This window comes from Musa acuminata, chromosome BXJ1-9, assembly GCF_036884655.1.
Source record: "Musa acuminata AAA Group cultivar baxijiao chromosome BXJ1-9, Cavendish_Baxijiao_AAA, whole genome shotgun sequence".
Classification (NCBI taxonomy): domain Eukaryota; kingdom Viridiplantae; phylum Streptophyta; class Magnoliopsida; order Zingiberales; family Musaceae; genus Musa; species Musa acuminata.
The window spans coordinates 5,282,258-5,302,586 of NC_088335.1; the positions used below are offsets into that span (position 1 = coordinate 5,282,258).

Here is a 20,329-nt window from a genome sequence, read left to right on the forward strand (position 1 = left end):
GTCATCAGTTGCAGTCAATAATTGACTTCTTTTTTAATGTTTCATCTCCTCCTCATTGGAGTACCCGATCAATAATTTTTCGAGGAATATGACATGGAAAATGTTGTCATCTTATATTATGATCTATGATTTAAATTGTAGGATAATGATTATGTTTCTGAAATGTGATGCCCTCCTCCATGGGTCATTCAAGATTAGTTTTCATCTCCTATGTTTTCTTTTTAACTCAATTATCTTACTGGATCGGAGTGTTTTGAATGTTCGATGGCAATGCAACAAAACCCACAAGCAACTTTTGAATGTTCGATAGCAGTGCGGACTGCTGAGACAAACCAAGAAAGAAGGAGATGTGCCAGTCTTCCATTCCCATCATTTTATGATTCAAAAACTTGTCATTGCAAATCAAACTCAAACTTTCAAGAATGAATGAGCAAGAAGAAGCCACAAGGTTCATATCTTCCAAAAGATTCACTTCCTGTCTACTAATTCATCCCTAATAAAACAATCACCCATCTGTTCCAAGGATTTGCCCATGCAGCATAGAATTCTCCAAGTATGCACAAAACTACGATGAAGTAAATGAAGATCCTTCAGTGGCAGACGGATCACAACTTGTTGCACCGGCTAAACCTCTTTGAACTACTACTCTTCCTCGGCCATCACCATCCTGCTGAGAGGACTCGGCCCGATCCTCTTCCTCCTCGTGGCATTCCTCTTCCTCATGAACTCCATCTGGTTCCTCCTCCTCAGCTGCATCATCGCCTCCTCCTCCACCACGAACCTCCGCATCAGCTTGTTATCCGTCAAAGACTTCCCCCTGAACACTCTTCGGCCCTCGGCGGACCCTCGCGTGCTCGCCATCCATCGCTCCGGCGGTGACTTCGACCTCGGGCAACTGTAGCTTCTCCGCGACGGCGCATCGGCTCGAAACACCTCGTTGTAGGAAGACATGGGAGCACAGAGGCAGACTCGGGTGAACGAAGAGGCTACCTTCAGAGAGCTGCATCTTCCCAGCTTCTGCTTGCTGGAGTCGGCAGCAGTTCCGGTACTAGGCCTTGCTGTTGGAGATCTTGTTGCAGACTTCCAGAGAATTATGACCTCCATCACCCTTCCATACCATGGCTTTCTGAAACACATGCAGAAGTCGACACTCTTCAAACAAAGTATCAGCGCAACTCAAGCCGTATGCATGGCAGAACAAAAGCGTGTAACGGGAAGAGAGAGAGAGAGAGAGAGAGAGAGAGAGAGAGAGAGGAGTGGAGATGGATGCTTGCCTCTGTTGTGGCTGCTTCTGCTCTTGCATCAACAGGGAGTGGAGAAACATGGGAGGCAGCTCCAAGTTTGTCCGCGAACAGAGTGGTTGGAGCCAATTGTGCTGCACTCGGTGGGAGAGATTGAAGAGCGGCAATGTGGTCCTCTCCCTTCTTCTTCTTTTTTTGCTTTTGCTTTGCAGGATTCCTTAGAACGAGGGAGAAATTGGCCTTACAAATCAACGATGGTTGAAACAGCAGACAGTCATTTGAGACTGTTTCCATCTCATCTAATTCGGGTCAGATCCGATGACCCCATAGGTCAATGCTGTCTGTGTAACCACAAGCACCAAAAGATCATCTCAGAGTACCTACCATAACATGAATCTGGCCCATCACAAAGCTGTTCCTGACTACTTTTTCTCTGGACTCGAAGCCACCAATCATAGTTCCAACATCTTAAACTGGACCTCCACGGTGAAAGCCAGTAAGAGAGAGACCCACACAAAGGTCTGAGCTCAAACATACTATTGAAATCGTGCTATGCACATCAGAAACATTGGTAGTGGTCGGTGGTAGTCTAATATCAAACGAAAGCAAAGCAGAGGCAGGGAGAAAGAGAACATGATTGCTGAACACGACTGCTTTATGACATTTAAGATCTCAGAGCAGAATCCTCCAATGGCTGACAAGAACTACAGTGGCAAGTTCTACCAGCTCAAAGTATATTGTTCTTGATTCCTCTTTGCCAGCTTACAGGTGTGTCATTTGGAATCAATTCAAGCTCGAGGTACTTCAAAAAGTTCCTGCAAGATGTATCTTAAGCCTGGTTAATATATATCCTTAAGGATGCCTGCTCAAAATGTCTTACATCTGGATTATTATCTCCTTACTTTTGGAGGAATAAGCTTTATAAAATGTTGGAGGATATGGCTTTTGCCTTTACACTTTCATCTTTAAAGAAGAACAACTCTGATTCCCTACATGGATAATGTTTGTCCTTCCAGATAACTTTGCTCATGAATCTCCAAGTTACTTGAACTCTTACCCAGTAACAAAGGGTTTGCTGGTGAGTTGTAGATATGCATGAGCTGTGCTTAGCATGGATGATTCTCTTGTGTAGGTCTGCATGTCTCACTCAGGGGGCCAAGTCATCAGAAGTTACAACTTCACCATAGAATTGGGGGGGAAACAAACAGAGATCAAACAATGTGATGATGCAGCATCAGCTAAGATGATAAGACATCAATCACCATCACCATCACCACTGCTATATCATGTTGCACATACATTTTGCTTACTATGTTCTGAAGAGTGTGGCCTTTGGCACACACTGTAATGTTTGGCAGTTAGGAATCATGACAAGGAGGAAGGTGACAAATTTTGGTATGCCTCAAATCTAGTTCTGATTCTTTCTATGTGTTGATACATGTGGTCACCATTGTAGCTTTTTGAATCATGGAATGGTTGTAGACTTTGCATTTCCAAAAAAAAAAAAAATCATTTGACATCTCTCCAATGAAAATAATTTATAATATCTTGTTGTAAATTTTTCCGAGTGACTTTGTGAGTTTGAAACTACGATAAAGTTTCCTTGGTTCCTGCATTAACAAGAATCGCGTGCGCGAAAACATCAATTTTCATGCAATAAGTTCTTACTAGATGATATATCTTCTGAAAGCCAAACCCTGTTCTTTAACCAGTAAAGACTGCAGTCCATGAAGAACAAGTTCATGCCAAAAACAAGTGTTTGCTGGCTTTGCTTTTCCTCCTCTTCTTCTCATCTGCATGCATATATGTTTGCTTCCTCATTATCTCGAATCCTACTGACCTAAATTGCAAATGAACAATTTTACTATAATACTAAGAAATCACTTTGTAATATCTTCTAATTCATTATAAAGATTAATTTTCAGGAGCATATATATATATATATATATATATATATATATATATATATATATATATATATATATATATATAATCTGTTCTAAACGACCGAACCATCAATTTTGACCGACTAATTTAGTTTAATTTTGACCGGCACGTCGAGCCGGGAAATCTAGGCCTACTTGCGGGCCACATTGGGTCTGAGAATGGTAGGTAGGCCGAGCTCAATCTGAACTGTACTCGGTTCCAACCCAACCGATTGCCACCCACGAACACTAAATTGGGCCAAATGGGCCCAACGAAGAACGTCTTTCCAAAACCAACCACCTCAAACAGTTTCTTACTCCCGTGGAGTCTCCCAAATCCAACCCCCCATCTCTCTCTCTCTCTCTCTCTCTCTCACAATTAGAAGACGACAACGCAGAAGGCAAGGGGGAAGGGAAACCGCATCTCTCCATGGTGTCGGAGCCCTCCGATCGCTCGTCGGCGTACCCGAGTCTCCCGATCTCCGCCCTTGCCAGGTGCGTCCGCCACCCGATAGTCTTCTACACCCCATCAATCTTTTGCTCTCGTCGCGCTCGTCCGATCGATCTGCGTTTCGATCTGGCGCGTGGTGCTGTCGGTTGGATTTCTTGTCGCTTTCTTATTCGATTTGATTTTGCTCATAACTCAATTACTACAGGGTTGGAATCATGGATCTTTGTTGCTCGTATAGGTTTTTTTTTTGTTTCGATCTGGGGGCTTGGATCGGCCTGTTGAATGATGATTCTGACTGAAGATTTATTTCTGGTTGTTTGGATATGGAATGTAATGAGTTTTGCTTATGGATGCAGGGAATGAGGAGGAGAGGACGGGGTGAAGAAGGTTAAGAATAGATGATGTCTGATGACGGAGAGGATACAGGATGGATGTGTGGCAGGGCTGGTATGGTGAACCTTCACCGAGTTAGCTCTATAGTAAGAGAGATTGGAGAACCATGCCGGTATCACTCGTCTGCCAAGGTTGGTCTAACTGGAGCTTTCTTGGTACCTTAATTCTGGCTCTCTAATTGTTTCGCTTGCTGTTGAAATGCGGATGGTGTTTCCGATAAGCCTTTGGTGGTTCAGTGGTAATCTTATGCATTGCAAGGTTGTCATTGGCAGCTGCATATTCTCGCTATCTCCATGGCTTATACACTTGGTGTTTTTCTGGTTTTCAAGCCAGGCGATCACCCAAGGGCTTGGATGGGGTTTAGGTGGCTGCAAGACCCTCGAGGCCTCATTTTTTCCCCTAAGCTGGCTTTTGATAGGTTTAAGTAGACATTATTAGAGGGGAACATAATTTGGCTCAAAAAGTAGATTAGCACTATTATCATTTTGAGTAATGATGCTTGATACTGTATCATTATAGTTACAATTATTAGTTATGTTTTTTTTTTCTTGCTTACACTTTTATTTATGTTAGTATCTTAAAAGAATTTCCTGATAAAATGCTTGTAATGGGAGTATACCTCTATCTTTTAAACAAGATTTTAAGTTTGGGTCATTATTAGTCAGTTTTTTATGTTCAACTTCTGCTGAATCTTCTTTGTAGATGGGCTGAGTTAATTATTTTAAGGCTCTTTCTGGACTTTCTGAATTTTTTCTATTTTCTTAAGTATTTTAGTGCAAACATATTTTTCTTTTATGGTTCGCGAACATTGTTCTTTTTGAGACTATTCATCTTACACTTTATGTTACATGGTTTCAGGCTTTCAGCCACCAACAATATTTTCGCTGCAGTACTTATTAGGGAATGCTTTTATCTAATGCAAAATGCTATGTCAATTCTATTATGTGGAGATTTCTACTTGCTCTTGTTATGATATCTTGTCTTATCATATTGCTTAAAAACATTAAATGATTATTTTTTTCTTACAATTATATAAGATTTATAGTTGCAGCCCTGTCATTCACTTTGACATTTTTGGAAGGTCATGTTTAACTAATGATCTGCTTATTATTCATTGCATGCATCTGTTTGTAATTCATAAAATACAAGCATGTATATGTCACTTATATAATCTGTATTCACTTTCTTTTCTTATTTCTCATCTAGTTTCTTATGAAGCAGAGAAATAAAATGCTCAAGCCAGAAAAGTGGCAATCAAATTTTGCCAGCGATGGGAAGATTATAGGTTTTCAAAAAGCACTTAAATTGATTGTCGTAGGGGTAAGTTCTTTGGCGCTTATCATATCTTTCAAAGTGTCTGTGTCCTTAGTTTTGAATGTTTGGGTCCTAATTCTTCACATTTGTTGGCATCATGTTTACTGTTATTTAACTGTAAGATATTATAGCACATTACAATCCGTTAGAATCAAATTTGCAAGCAAAAATACCCTTGAGAGGATATGAGATATTTTTTTATGATTGTTTGTTTGCTAGCCTATGCACATTTCATGCATGATATGAAGTGACTCATTGCTGATAAAGCATAGTGATATGTGCTTTTATATTTTTATCATCCTGTGCTGATAAATCACAAAGACCAATTTCTTTTATTTTTCCCTTGTGAAAAACAGGGTGTAGATGCATCAATAAGGGCAGAAGTCTGGGAATTTCTACTTGGTTGTTATGCTTTGAGCAGTACTGCTGAATGTCGGAGGCAATTAAGGATGGCCCGAAGGTATCATTTCCATCTTCACCTTTACTAACATGTGTCTGTTTGATCATTTTGTTGTGAATTAAATTATAAAAGTATAACTGTGAAATTTTAAACCGAGTGCATAATTGGTCTTGCATGTTCTGTAAGGGTAAACATTGCTACTGTAATCTTGTTCTGGATACAGTTTCCTCATCTGTATCAAGTACTACTATTTTACCTTTGTAGTTTGTGAGTTGAGAAAAAGATGATTGAATAACACAAATAGCATTTCATTTTACACCAGTGACATTCAAAGGGTTACCTGATGTAACTGATGCAAAAGTAGGACAACAATTTGGTTGCAAAATAGGAAGTTTGCAAATTTATGCCCAAGTATTTATTACTTCTTGGGTAGTATTGAAACTATTATGTTCAGTTATTATAGCTACTCAATCCACAAACCATCCAATGCATCCAAGTACACAATTTAGTAGGGAGACAAAACTGAGATATGTGGACATGTAGAAGAAGATTAATTATAAAGGAATAATACTATATTCACATTGCATTATTTTGACTTTTGAAAATGTGAAATTGTGGAAATCAAGTTCATAAGAAACCTTATAATCATAAAAAGACCAACTTTTTTTTTCCTTTGTTTTGATAATAGGATAATATATTTGCAGATTTTGATAAAGTACCTGACTTGTGCATGTGTGGATGCGCATACTGCATTGCTTCTGGCAGTCGACGCAAAAGTCCATGAATGCTGTTTCGAGAACTTTCTTAACATCAGGCTCCTCTTTTTATTCTTGACGAATCTTAGTTTTCATTATTAAGCAGACATGATGTTGGATCACAATACATGTTGGTAAATTAATCTCTTTTGTCTTTCTGATGCTAAAGATACTCTTAACAGCCATCACCCTAACCAGTGTAGACTACATGTGTTCTATATGAATTAGTAAACAAGAAACTATGGTTTGCTTTAAGCTTAGCATTCCATAAATAATTTATCATGCCCCTTAATTTTTTGGATAAATATCATTAGAATGCTTTATTTAATCGTCTAGCATGCTAAGCTCTTTCCAGGGTTGATAATCAGCTTGGCTTTATATATTATATGTAATGCAGGGAACGCTATGCAGATTTAATCAAGCAATGCCAAATGATGCACTCAAGCATTGGTACTGGTAACCTTGCCTATGTTGTTGGGTCCAGAGTCATGGATGTAAGGACTCTATCTAAAGATAATGTTAATGGGAAAGCAGTGACTACAAGTGAGTATGCTTCTCATGATGCTGCTGATAAGCTGGATCCATATACTGATATGGATATTGATACAACATATTTGTATCAAAAGAAGAGCTCTGATAATTCAACTGATTTAGCCAGCGCCAGGATGAGCACTGATAGCGCTGCTTTTAATTATGGTTCAAGAAACTCAGAGAGTGAAATTAATGAACCACAGTATGACAGCGAGAGTCTTTTTGATTTTCCTCCGCTTCCTGTAACTAATTTATTTCAGAAAAATGGTGATGATAAGAGAGAAAGTAAGAAGCATGGTAATGGTACTTCTGTTTCTGAAGGTACAGCGTCGAAGGTTCAACGCATGTATAGCTTCCAAATTAACAACAATGTGGATCCGACTACAGAATCAGATTTTCCGTCTGCAAGCAACAATGTTTCTTACTTCAATTCAGATTCTCAAAAGTGTGTTGAAGGGACAAAAGAAAAGATGTTAGAAAAGGATGTTGTCAATGGGTTGCGGATATCAGACATTCCAGAGGCAGCTATGGTAGACAAGACAACGGCAAATGGATTGGTCACCAAGGAAGATAGAGTTTCTGAGTGGCTATGGACACTCCATCGAATTGGTAACTTAATATTTCTGCAACAAATTTACAAGAACATTTCTACGATGAATTTTCAAGAAATCTTGCATTATTATTTTGTCCTACATGATTTATTTTGTTCTATTTCTGTCAGCTGAGAATCATTGGTTTTGTAGTTGTCGATGTTGTGAGGACAGATAGTCATCTTGAGTTTTATGGGGACTCAAAAAATATGGCCAGAATGTCAGATATTCTTGCTGTCTATGCATGGGTTGATCCAGCCACTGGGTACTGCCAAGGTTGTTTCTGAGTCTTCACATCTTGAGTTTTTTGCTTGTATCATATATTCGAGTTATTGCAAATTCAACCATTTAAATTTGTGATTCACTTTAACTTACATAAATTTTGGATGATTGACATCAGGAATGAGTGATTTGCTTTCTCCCTTTGTTGTACTTTATGAGGACAATGCTGATGCTTTTTGGTGCTTTGAGATGCTTCTCCGAAGAATGGTAATCTTGCACTTATCTGATCCACCGTCTCTTAATTTATTTGTCTTTTCAATATATCAGCAATTATAACATCTGTCACATATTGTTTCAGCGTGAAAATTTTCAGATGGAAGGGCCAACTGGAGTCATGAAACAATTACAGACATTATGGAAGATCTTGGAACTAATAGATGCAGAAATTTTTGGACATCTTAGACTCATAGGTGCTGAAAGTCTTCATTTTGCTTTTCGAATGTTGCTGGTTCTTTTTCGTCGGGAACTTTCTTTTGATGAGGCACTTCGTATGTGGGAGGTTTGTACCTTAAAGATGTAGATCCTTCCATGTAGTTGATTTAATCATGTCACATAACTTTTTATCTGTTCCATACTATAATTGTTGATTTTTTTTCCCAGATGATGTGGGCTGCTGATTTTGATGAATCTCTATGTCAGCAATTAGAGAAAATTTGTCTTAAACCATTATTTGTTCAACTCAGAGAAAGTTCGAGGGGACAGATGAGATCAGATGAGACAGAATGCAGTAAAAAAAAACTGAAGGCACGATCCCGATGCAGTAGTGGTGAATCTTTTGCACAGTATAGCAATGGGGCAAGACCGATTTCAGTCCGTTCATTTTGTGGTCTGTCTAGTGCGAATTGCTGGGCAGAGAATGATCAGCTGCAGCCTTGCAGCATGTCTGTATCAACAAGAAACAACAGTGATGGATTGCCAGTCTTCTGCGTAGCTGCTATTCTTATCATCAACCGCCAAAAGATTATGAGAGAAACACACTCGATTGATGATGTGATAAAGGCATGTCCTTTTCATTTAATTGTCTATATTTTGGAGATCGGTGGACCTTGAACATGCTATTTAATTTCTTATGAAGAAAATATGTGCATGTTTTTATTTGTTTAATTGCTATTTTGTTATCTAATTGTACACATTGGCTTGGACTTTTTACCTCGATGAGCTTTATATTAAAAAAAAATTATCCAAGACTAGTATTTTTACAGGTATTGTTTTCAAGTCTATTAAGTTCATTCATTTTCAGTATAGTATTGTGTGCCATTAAACTACTTGGCTTAACTAGCTTGAAATGTGCTATATTTGATGTTAATCTGATGCGCACATGTGAAATCTGAGAGACTTGAATGCCTGTTTCTCTTGCAAATGGTATATCCTAATCCGCTTCTCTTGTCTATTACAGATGTTTAATGACAACAAGCTGAAAATCAATGTGAAAAGATGCATACGTATGGCAATCAAAGTAAGGAAGAAGTATTTTTACAAGGTAAAATTTTTAGCTTATTGATTATGAAAATCGTTTCCATTTTTGCTGCTAAATTGTTATTGCCTTCGCTTCATTAGACCCTCTAAGTATTTGATTCTTTCAGCAATTATCGCTTCTTTGGAAAATTCTTCTTCGACATTCCATAAAAAGTATATCTTGAAACCTTTGCCTTGTGTTGTATACAGTTGATAAAGAAAACAAGTTCAGGACGTTTGGAGCAATGAAAAGCAAATCCACAAATGGATGCACTGCCACTGTGCTATTCACACATCCTGGAAATGGAGCCCAACCTGCTTTTAAAGGATTTTTTGGTTTCAGTATGACATTTTGCAGTTCCTACATTGTGGAACTTGAGCTGGAGGCATTGTCCAACATTTCAAAGATTCAGTTGGAATGCGTTATGCCGTGTTGCACAAGGTAAGTTACGTTTTTATCTTCTAAGTTAAATGTCTTGAATATTTCTACCTTCGTAAACTTTTGTTTTGAGGATACATGTAGGTATTACCTAGCATCATTGACTTTTTAACTCTCCAATTTTTATGACATTTTAGAAATCTGTAAAATATCCATTAGACTCGTGAGCAAAGGAGAATTTAGTCTGACAAATTTCATGTTTGAAATATCTAGAAGTTGGTTTTCATGAATCTCACAGAAATTTGCCATTTATGGATAACTTTTCTTATTCATGTCTGTTTAATTGGAAAATAAAATATATAGAAATCTTGGTTCAGTTTTCTTGGAAAATTTACATTTTTTTTCCCAGAATTGATAAAAAATCTTCACTTTTATAACTTTTCAACATATCTTTTAAAAAATAGTGTTTAAGTTTTTCTAACATTGCTAACACAAGAAAGGGAAAAGAGAAAAGAAAATTTAACTTCCTTTCTCACTAGCCAGGCAAATTAATTTTCATGAAAAGGTTCTTCAGTTGGAAGTTTTTCTCACCTCTTACCTTGCATCCAAACAGGCCTTTGGGAGAAATCCTGTCTCTTGTTTGACCTGCTAATGAGTCCATAAACAATAAATCATCTTTTCCACTTATATTGTAGCACCTACCAGCCTTTGTTCTCTCGGAGTTTCTCGAGGTTTGCAATTTGAATATCAAGAGACATAGAATTCTTCCTCCAAGCCTTGTGGTGTACTGCTTGTCAAATTAGCTCCAATGTCTCCTCCTGAACTGTTGGTTGAGTTTGACCTTCTTGCAGTATGTTTTTTTAGTTTATTTTGGTGTTCGTCATTTGAATTATGCACTCACAAACTTTTTCTATTTACAGCATATCTGTACAGATTCTTCTGATTTGACCCAAATACTTGAAAGCATTAGATGTTGACTTCAAGCAGTCAGAGCATTAATCCTTTGCTGATATCAGTCTTGACTACACCGCAGGATTACTGATGAACGGTGGATAACAATCACCTTTTTTTTAATGTAATTATCTGTCACTAATTCAGTGCTGGCGAAAGAAGTTTTACATATTACAATGACCTCACTAAAAGAAATTTTAGCTTTTTAGGTGTCAGTTGTAGTTCGTGTTCTATTACTAATCAATTTCTTCATGCATCTTCCACCATCTAAATTCCTATCACTTATAGGGCCTACTATATATTGTTCAAGCAAACAGGCCATTTCCAGTTCACATCAGGATGTTTAATGCAGGATATTCTTCATCCAGAAATTTGGATCGTTCTAGTTGGCAAAGAAATACAAGTGTTCTCTTGTCGATTCTTTTGCCCTTTAAACTCTTTTTATTCTGCCTGCAATCTCGTTCTTTCAATTGCTCCTGTGGTTTCTTTTTTTTTTCTTTTATTCCTTTGTGTCGGTGTGTTCTATTGCGAGCCTGCCTCGTGGTTGGAGTGACACATGGAATCCTTCCCAGTTGTGTTTATGCAAAGAAATAACATATGCACGCACGCAGGCGTGGAAGAAGTCAACTAAAATAAAAAGGAAGTAAGATGTTGTGTCTCCCACACTCGAGGATATGGATTTGGACACTACAAGCATAATTAATGCTTATCCAATCCCCATTCCATGGGAGTTGTCACGAGCTCGCGCCATAAAAAAAAACCGAGACGGATTAGGTCATTCCCGGTAACTTGGTGCCAACGGGAAACGCTGGATCTCTATTCATAAGGCGGGTCGTTGGGCGGGTAGCTGCCAAGCCGGTAAGCGAAGTTTTCTGTAAGCACATCATCTCATCCTAATATTAAGACACGACATTCGTCTACCAACCTGATCGAGAAACAAGCAAACCCTTCGGTATACCTCCCTGTCTACCTACCATGTGATTGGACCAAGAGGCGGGTCCCGGTTGGACCAACGCCTAGCTATTTCTATTTTCTATCCTCGGTTAAACGAGTGGGAAGAAATTAATAATATCTCCGTCTCATCGGCGGCTACCGAAAGAAACAAAATTATAATTACAGACAAGAAGAGTTTAAATCCAACCTTAGAATTTGCTCCTTCCAATTCTGAAGACCGGACCGAGCAAACCCAGCGGAGCCAAAGGTCCGTCCCAAAAGCGCGATTTTTATCCATCTTCCTCTTCCTTTCCATCCAACAACAGTTGTTTCGTCGACGACGCCTCCGTCCTCTCAACGGATTCGTGGCCAGGTCCCTGACTTCGTCCCCCTTCGATCCATAGGGCGGGAACAATGTTCGAATTGGCCGGAACCAGCGGGAGTTTTTGAGAAACGGAGGGGATTTTCGAGAGGTCTTTTGGCTGATGGGAGCCAGCGCAAACCCGTCGGGGAACCCGGATGGAGCCAACGGCGGTCCCTTATCTGGAGGCGGCGGTGGCGGAGGTGGTGGCGCGTCGGTTCCCGGAAACCCTAGCAATGGCACCATGGCGGCGGGGGCGGCAGTAGCAGGGCCCGCGCAGGCGCTGAAGCATGACCCGGGGCTGTCGATTGAGTGGTCCTCGGAGGAGCAGGCCATCTTGGAAGAAGGGCTTAGCAAGTACGTAGCTTGAACTCTAATTCCTCCGTTGTGGAGGAACTTTATTCCTCTTGGCTCTTGAAAGGACTTCTTCTTTACTTTCCTTGTGACAAGTTCTGCTCATGTTCAATTTGTTTGGCTCTTAATGCTATATTAGCCGTTTGGAGCATTTCCGGATTCAATTGTTCTATTCATGATAAGAATTTTTTTTTTAGATTAATGTCCTTTAGATGTTACATTTATGAACTTCATGTGGTCTTTTTGCTCGAATAAAGTTAGAGATTTGCGTCATCTTATTTTGTGGTATATATGGGAAAAAAATTATCGTTTTAGATGCCAAGTGATGGGAGCACGTGGATTTACTGAACACGTCTGTCCACTTAAAGACATCTGCAACAGGTTTTCTTTTTCTCATGACATAGTAAACCATGAGCTTCCTTAAAAATGGAGGAGTTATGATAAGGTGACTGAGTTATGTGAACAATTCTTAACGTGTTTGACCACTGGAATTGATGCGATGCTGAAGAGAAAGCAGCTCTGTTTACGGTGCTGCATGTGCATGGTGTGAGGCAGCAAGGACGTGGACTTTGAAATGTTTTAAGAAATAGGATGGAGTGGATGAAAAGTTTAAGGCCTAAATAATAATTGTTATACCTCGATGAACTCGCTGTTGATCTTTTGAGATAAGATTTTGTCACAAGTTATCGTGTGACAATTCTTAGATATAACCCTGCTATAAAAATATCTGTACCATGAACCAAGTATATAATCAGTAGAAGCTTATAATTCTTCTGATAAACCAGTAAGTAAAAAGATGGATTAGCCGAGGAACATATGTTCTAAGAGCAAAAATTAACAAAGATATAAGTTCATCTATGCATCACATGTCAATGCTGGATCTACTTGTGGTCCTGATTGTTTAAGTCTTGTGTTAGTATAATATACCATAATTTGACCTACCTTTCATCATAGGTGACACATTCTGAACTTATCATATAGTGTATATTGGTTCAAAACAAACTTTCTTAAAACTTTTATGCAAGAAAAAATGATAATGACAATGGTGTTAAGAGCAAGAAGCAACTCCAAGTTGATTAATAAATAGAAACCGCTTGATCATTGTTGCATCTGGTCTAAGATATGTCTTCGAGCGTGTTTCTTTTCTCCTTTCTCATCATAGTATAGTGAATTATTTTGTTATATGATCTCTTTCTCTTTGTTAGAAACTAATGTATGCGTGAGTTTTTATACAAACTTTTCTTTTATTAATTCGAGTTTGGTGATTGCTTGGATTGTAGATATGCATCTGAATCAATCATAGTGCGTTATGCAAAAATTGCCACTCAGTTACGGGACAAGACAGTCCGTGATGTGGCCTTGCGGTGCAGATGGCTGACGGTAAGTTTGACAATTTGTTGCTTGGCAGAATGCTTCTTTATTTTAATATATTTTCATCAGTGAACATGCCCTGTCAACATGGTTCTTTATATTAAGAATTTTATGCTGGTCATGTAGGAAGCACTGTGCAAACAACCAAACCTTTCCTTTACATTTCGTTTATTGGGGTAATTTTTGTGGTTCAAGGAGAGAGCCATGTGGAACAGGCTTTGGCAAGGAGGGACAATTTGAGTCTATTATGACAGATTTATATTGCATAAGTGACTAGGATAGGCATTTTACCTTGTTTGAAAAACTGAGAGCTTTAAACTGAGTGGTTTTTGTCAGCACAAATGCAGTTCACTTCTTTGTTCATTACCGAGGGTGACAATAGTAAGCAGTGACAAGAAAATAGTTGTTAAAAATCAGAGTGGAAAACAAGTTTTGTTTGGAATTTTCTTGCAGGGATTTCAATGCCTCTTGCAGATTATGGCTATTGGCATAGTATATACCAGATAAGTACTATCTCATGAGTGGTTGTGCTAAGCATATATATTACCCTGCTTACTGCTTCACACTGTATGTACTTAATTAAAGGCAGGGGATCTAATTCTGTGTCTAGAAAGTGTTGTTTACCATTCTCATTATCAATTTGTAAATCTACCATTTTACAACTTATGAAAACAGAATAATTTACACTTTCTTCCATAAAACTCTGTTAATTTTGAACCATCTGTTAATGAAATCAAAGAATTATGCATTGCGATTTTATTTACAGCAATACTATTGGTTCTATCATCGTATCATCATTGAGTACATGTTCTATGATATGTTCTTATGGTAGTAAAACAAGATCACCATGGGCATTCAATCTGTTTGCCTACTTTATATATTACCTACTTGTTTTTGGATTTTATCTTCATTTATGTAAATGAAGTTTTTTTCTGCTTGAACAAGTTTTATTTTCTCTTCCAGAAAAAGGAGAACAGTAAGAGAAGGAAAGAGGATCATAACTTGACAAGGAAAAGTAAAGATAAGAAGGTAAGCCATTGCTTGTATCTAGGTGTGCATTCTCTATCTATGGTTTAGCTACTAAATGTCTGATTGATTCAGTAGGCATTTCATCTGTTGGATAATTATTTTTTCCCAGTTACTGTCTTGTTTTTTCTTTTTTTTCAGTTTCTGTTTCGTTATCAAACATGTTTTTGGAATGTTTTATGGTTTCTTATATTTGAAGTTACCAATACTTAATTACCTAGACTTGCTAGTTTCTGCTAAAGATAATGGATAATGTTCCACTAATATGTGAATCCAGTTTTTTTTTTTTTTGTTATAATCTTGTGGTGATAATAATGTTTTATATGCATTGCCTGTTTGTTTACTCTATAATTCAGATTCCTTTTTGTTTCGTTTGTCAGATGTTCTTTTTGATTTTTTTTTTTGTTTCTCTTTTTGGATTTTGTTTTATTTTATTTCGGAAGAATTCTGATTTAACCATCCGATTCAGTGATTTTTGTCCGATCTAATTCTCAAAATCCACTAATTCCACTTTTTCTTTGCTCAATTATTTTTTAGATGGCACATTCTTTTCTTAATCATGCCTTAGTTTGAATATTTACAATGTTCACTGGAGAATCAGCATGAGATCTGCTCAATTTAAGATATGTTTTGGTTGGCCTGCACTATTCAGGCTTACATTGTTGGTATTTAAAACGATCATGGAATTCTGACCTAGTCCGGCAGGAAGCTAATTGAGACTGATCCACATGATTTTATGGAGGATAATAATGATTCATAAGTGAAAGATGAGATAGAAAGTGGGTAGTCACATGGCTTTGGGCAGCAGGTGGGGAATCTGCATCAAGGATTGTGCTCTGGAGTCACATGGCTAAAAAGTTGGGAATCTACTGATGGACGTCTGTGCTGCGGTGTGAACCTCATTTGTGTTGGATCATAGTATATGAAAGACTTCATAGATGAAAGAACAAGGTAAGGTAGGAGGACATGCTAGTGATGATTATGTGTCAAAGAGAGAACGTAGGCTGAGAGGAGTATGCAGATTTGCTGGCTTGTCTGAAGGTTAGATTTGCTGGACTAGAATGTGACTGGAGTTATTTATTAGTTTCTGCTGAGTCAGTTAGGGTCACATCAAAGTGTTAGATGACTAGGAAATGCAATGATCAAAATAATAAATATTACTGAAAATGGTGTCCAGTGATTTGGTCAACAGCTGCAGATATTGTCTCATAACTGGATGTTCTGCACCAACCTATTTCTAGTATGTATGAAATACTTTGTGTGAATATGTAGTCTGTGGATTTTGATTTAACAGCTTATTTTCCTATATATGCAATGATTATGATGTTGCTTTTATTTTAACAAATACCAACTTTAACAATATTAACATAGAAATTCTCAGAAATTTCAGAGTGCATACAAAGCTTTATATTGTGGATTTGGTTGAACCAAACTAGTCCCATTGGGGTTGAACCAACTTTAACAATATTAACATAGAAATTCTCAGAAATTTCAGAGTGCATACAAAGCTTTATATTGTGGATTTGGTTGAACCAAACTAGTCCCATTGGGGTTGAACCAACTTTAACAATATTAACATAGAAATTCTCAGAAATTTCAGAGTGCATACAAAGCTTTATATTGTGGATTTGGTTGAACCAAACTAGTCCCATTGGGGTTGAACCAACTTTAACAATATTAACATAGAAATTCTCAGAAATTTCAGAGTGCATACAAAGCTTTATATTGTGGATTTGGTTGAACCAAACTAGTCCCATTGGGGTTGAACCAACTTTAACAATATTAACATAGAAATTCTCAGAAATTTCAGAGTGCATACAAAGCTTTATATTGTGGATTTGGTTGAACCAAACTAGTCCCATTGGGGTTTATATGTGCATAAATATTTACCACATACAATCTAGGGATTGCATGTTCCCTAGCTTATACTTGAGAAATATAGTTTTCATCATGTCATGTTCTGTTGAAGACTGTGTTCTGGCCAACATTAGATGTATAGCAGAAGTTCTTTCTTTGGATACAAATCATAGTCATGTCTATAAATAACTAGGTTTACATTAGCTGTCATATTTATGATTGATTGTAGAAAGCAAATGTGTGTGCATGTGCTTGGAGTTTAGCTTTTAAGTACTTGATGCTTGCCTTCTTTAGATTCAAACACAATGTATTTGGCCAATATGTATATGTGTGATTAAATCTGCCTCTGTATGAAGAATTTTTAAGCATCCTACAGATGCTTAAAAATTGCATTTGATATCCGTATATATTTGACCCTAAAATTGTAAGTAGCAAATGGTGTATTTGATTCTTTCTTTAAGCAGTTAGTCAGTTTACCAACTTCTCATTTGACATAAGGAGTTTTGGGCATGTTACAATAGTAGCAGGCATCACTTCTAATTACATAACTGGCTAACCTCTTTTAGAAATTTTCCCAGTGATTCATTTCTAAAAGAAATATCCTTTTTATCAAGCAAAATTAATAATACACTGCAAATGCTTCCATTTGATGTATTGGATTGTATCATCTTTACTGTCACATATGGACCTGTCAAATTATGGATTATTTGGATGATAAAAAATTACTTTTGAAGCAATTTTGTAGTAAAGAAAATAGTAGTTTAGGAATGATGTTTAACTTTGAGCAGTTCTATTCCACAGTGAATTATTCTGTATGTTGTACGATATCTCTTGAGTATGCATTTTTTGTTTTATATAATCTATTAAAGATTGCAGCTAATAGCATGCGATAGTTCCCTTTCTATAAATGAATGTGGTATTTATCTGTGTAATTGCTTTCTAAACCTGTTAACTGATTTATTTTTTCAAAGGTTGATCAAATGAAGTTATCTTTCCTCTGCAGGAGAGAGTTACAGAAACTTCTGCTAAATCATCAGCGCACCTTGGGACACGACCTAATGTTCTTCTGTATACTCCGCCAATGCTTCCTGTGGATGATGATGATATTTCATATACAGGTTCTGTTTCTTTCGGCTGTTACATTCGGTGTCATATTCCACCTTCTGTGGTGATTTAGGGTTGGGTTTATTGCTATCTACACTTACTGCATCAGTTCAAGTTATTGTGACAGTATACAGAGTCATCTTTTCATATTTTTAAATGTTTATGCTAGAAGAATAAGTAATTGACCACAAGAACTAGCAGTGGGTTAGAATCAACCAATGCATAAAATAAATTTCATGTGCATGCTAGAAGTTGCTTAATGAAGAATGTGATATTTCTAATTTTGACCTTACCGGATGTCATTTTTATTTTGCAGCAATTGGTGGTCAAACAGGAGAGCTTCTTGAGAATAATGCAGAGACCTTCACTAAAATATCGGCAAACTTCGCTAACTTAAGGGTATCAGCATATACATGTTTCAGTTTCTGTGTATTAAGTTATTTAAAGTAGTCAACATGATGGAAGTGAACTTTCTAACACTGAACACAGCTTATTTTCTAATTGGAATTTTTGATCAAATTTTGCTGACTCATATGGAAGCGTCTACCCTCATGATGTTTCCATGCACATTGTTGTGTGTATGATGAACCAAAGTAAAATGACGGCTGCAAAATTAATCTCTACATTATTTTTTTTACTCTTACAGATGCAGGATAACATCAATTTATTTTGCCAAACGCGGGACAACATACTTGCAATCTTGAAAGAGTATGTTTTCAAGTTTCAAGTCTTGGCCTTTCATTATTAAACTTTTATACATACATGACTTTATGATCGTTTTTGTTGTAGAGGATTGTGCATTTCCTTTGCAGTAAATTGGTAATTATATATATACATGCATATGCATAACTTTGATTGTCATCTTTATGGTGCCAGCATCATTTTTTTGTACATGCTATCATCTTTCCAAGTTAATTGAATTACTTATCTATAAATTTTATTAATTCCAAGGTAGTCATACAACTAGTACTGATTGTTTTTGGTTATATTGATTTTTTTTTTTCATGTAGGAACCCTTTTTGGGATACCTCAAATTTAGCATCATTTTTTTGTCAAATGTTTATATCATTCAGTGTGAGAGGAACTAGACCACTGTCTCTCATCCATGATAAAAGCAAAATTGTCTCATTAAAAGAATTGCTGGGGACAGATACTTCAAGTTGGTATTGTCTGAAATATTTGGCTCATTACTCTCTCTTTCTAGCTGGTTAAGAATAGATACTTAAAGTTTGTTTCTGCAGCCATAATGGATATGTGTTCAATAAGATACTCGAGGATATTTCTCAGATTTATGATGGATACTTGAATTACTCTCAGGCTTATATGTTTTACTCCATAACACACAGAATTTAATGAACAGAACTTCTAACTTGAGCTGTCTTGTGCTATCAGTTTGAATGATATGCCTGAAATAATGAAGCAGATGCCACCACTTCCGGTGAAGTTAAATGAAGAGCTTGCCAACTCAATCCTGCCGAGGACAACCATGCCAATGTAGATCTGACAGGTGGATGATCTATATTTGCTCCCATGTTAGACGCAGGCAAGGAATGACCAACTTGATCTGTTACAGTACCTACTTGTAACTCTATGTAGTTTCCCGTTTGTTGCAACCTGTGCAGTATTTAGGATAATGCATCAGAAAACACAGATGCTAGTCTTTTTTGTAAGAAATGATAATTCGTTAGACTAACAGAAAGCTAATAAGTAGCAATAATTCCATACTTTTGTTTGGTGGACAGTGGTGTTTGGTGGTGATCCTCATTGTTGAAAATAATGTTGTGGTGTCATTTAAGAGGGAGCTTAGTGTTCCTCTTGTGCTCCAGCCTCCCCTCTCATACAGTAGTTGTTGTTGTTGCTGCCCAAATGCAAACTGTTAGGAGTTCTGGGCTGTCCTGAGTAAACCATGTGTAAGCATTGTTAGATGCTTTTGTTTTTGCAGCCCAGACTAATGTTGTTGTTGCTTCCCATCCTTGTTTTGGACAACACCTAAACGAGGATGGGGGTCTTCAGAGCCTTTGGGCATATAATTTGTATCATATATGTGGCATAGCACTTAGATGCTTGTTATCAGTATTCAATGGAAATCTTTGAAGTCTAGTTGACCATGGTCAAACTTGAGAGTCTTCATACAGCTTCTGTCATGTGGTGAGATTCTAACAAAATAATAATACAGGTTCTAAGGCTCACTAAACATTGCTTAGGTTGGTATTAGAGAATGAAAAGAAGGATGGGGATGCAGCCAGCATAGTTTGGGCATGCCTCAAGTGCAATTATATGGCATTAATCTAAGGAAAATCTTTCCGGTTAATGTGAAACTTAATTGCCAAAATGGTGCAGTCCTGATGTTTGTCATGTGTGAAGATTATATGACAGAAATGTTTGATCAAAATGTACTTTTTTTTTTCTCTCATTTTATCTAACAAAAAAGAAGATGGTTTGGTGGGGAGTCACCATTGGAGGTGTTGGCAGTGGTTCTCATTGAATGAATGAGCCAGCATCACCATGCACAAAGCTCCAAAATCAGTCATAAATAATTGCACCACATCTTGCAACTGCAAGTTTCACCCCTACCTGACAACTGCTACATGGTTGTCTTGTAATCCATATTTAGTGTTTTATGTTTCCATCAACATAGTAAAGAAGAATTGGTGTT

General features: G+C 37.4%; 3 protein-coding genes across 4 annotated transcripts; 2 read left to right on the plus strand and 1 right to left on the minus strand.

Moving 5' to 3' along the window:
* Window positions 1–368: 368 nt before the first annotated feature.
* Window positions 369–1,528, minus strand: LOC103997475 (uncharacterized). Its single transcript, XM_009418708.3, has 2 exons — window positions 1,275–1,528; window positions 369–1,126 (listed from the first exon to the last, which is right to left on the minus strand). Exons 1-2 carry the CDS (start codon window positions 1,322–1,324, stop codon window positions 643–645), a joined length of 534 nt encoding a protein of 177 aa, XP_009416983.2. The 5' UTR covers window positions 1,325–1,528; the 3' UTR covers window positions 369–642.
* Window positions 1,529–3,498: 1,970 nt separating this feature from the next.
* Window positions 3,499–10,939, plus strand: LOC135582441 (uncharacterized). 2 transcript variants are annotated; one of them, XM_065082301.1, is made up of 12 exons: window positions 3,499–3,661; window positions 3,974–4,141; window positions 5,217–5,330; window positions 5,681–5,784; window positions 6,877–7,619; window positions 7,754–7,876; window positions 8,001–8,089; window positions 8,181–8,381; window positions 8,483–8,881; window positions 9,279–9,362; window positions 9,548–9,779; window positions 10,637–10,939. In XM_065082301.1, exons 2-11 carry the CDS (start codon window positions 4,016–4,018, stop codon window positions 9,584–9,586), a joined length of 2,022 nt encoding a protein of 673 aa, XP_064938373.1. In that variant the 5' UTR covers window positions 3,499–3,661; window positions 3,974–4,015; the 3' UTR covers window positions 9,587–9,779; window positions 10,637–10,939. The 2 variants fall into 2 exon arrangements, with proteins under 2 accessions (XP_064938373.1, XP_064938374.1); XM_065082302.1 differs by having other exon boundaries at window positions 5,232–5,330.
* Window positions 10,940–11,810: 871 nt separating this feature from the next.
* On the plus strand, window positions 11,811–19,397 carry LOC135592685 (uncharacterized). The gene is made up of 7 exons (XM_065082303.1): window positions 11,811–12,318; window positions 13,596–13,695; window positions 14,650–14,715; window positions 17,573–17,687; window positions 17,990–18,072; window positions 18,320–18,381; window positions 19,066–19,397. Exons 1-7 carry the CDS (start codon window positions 12,086–12,088, stop codon window positions 19,169–19,171), a joined length of 765 nt encoding a protein of 254 aa, XP_064938375.1. The 5' UTR covers window positions 11,811–12,085; the 3' UTR covers window positions 19,172–19,397.
* The last annotated feature ends 932 nt before the right edge of the window (window positions 19,398–20,329 follow it).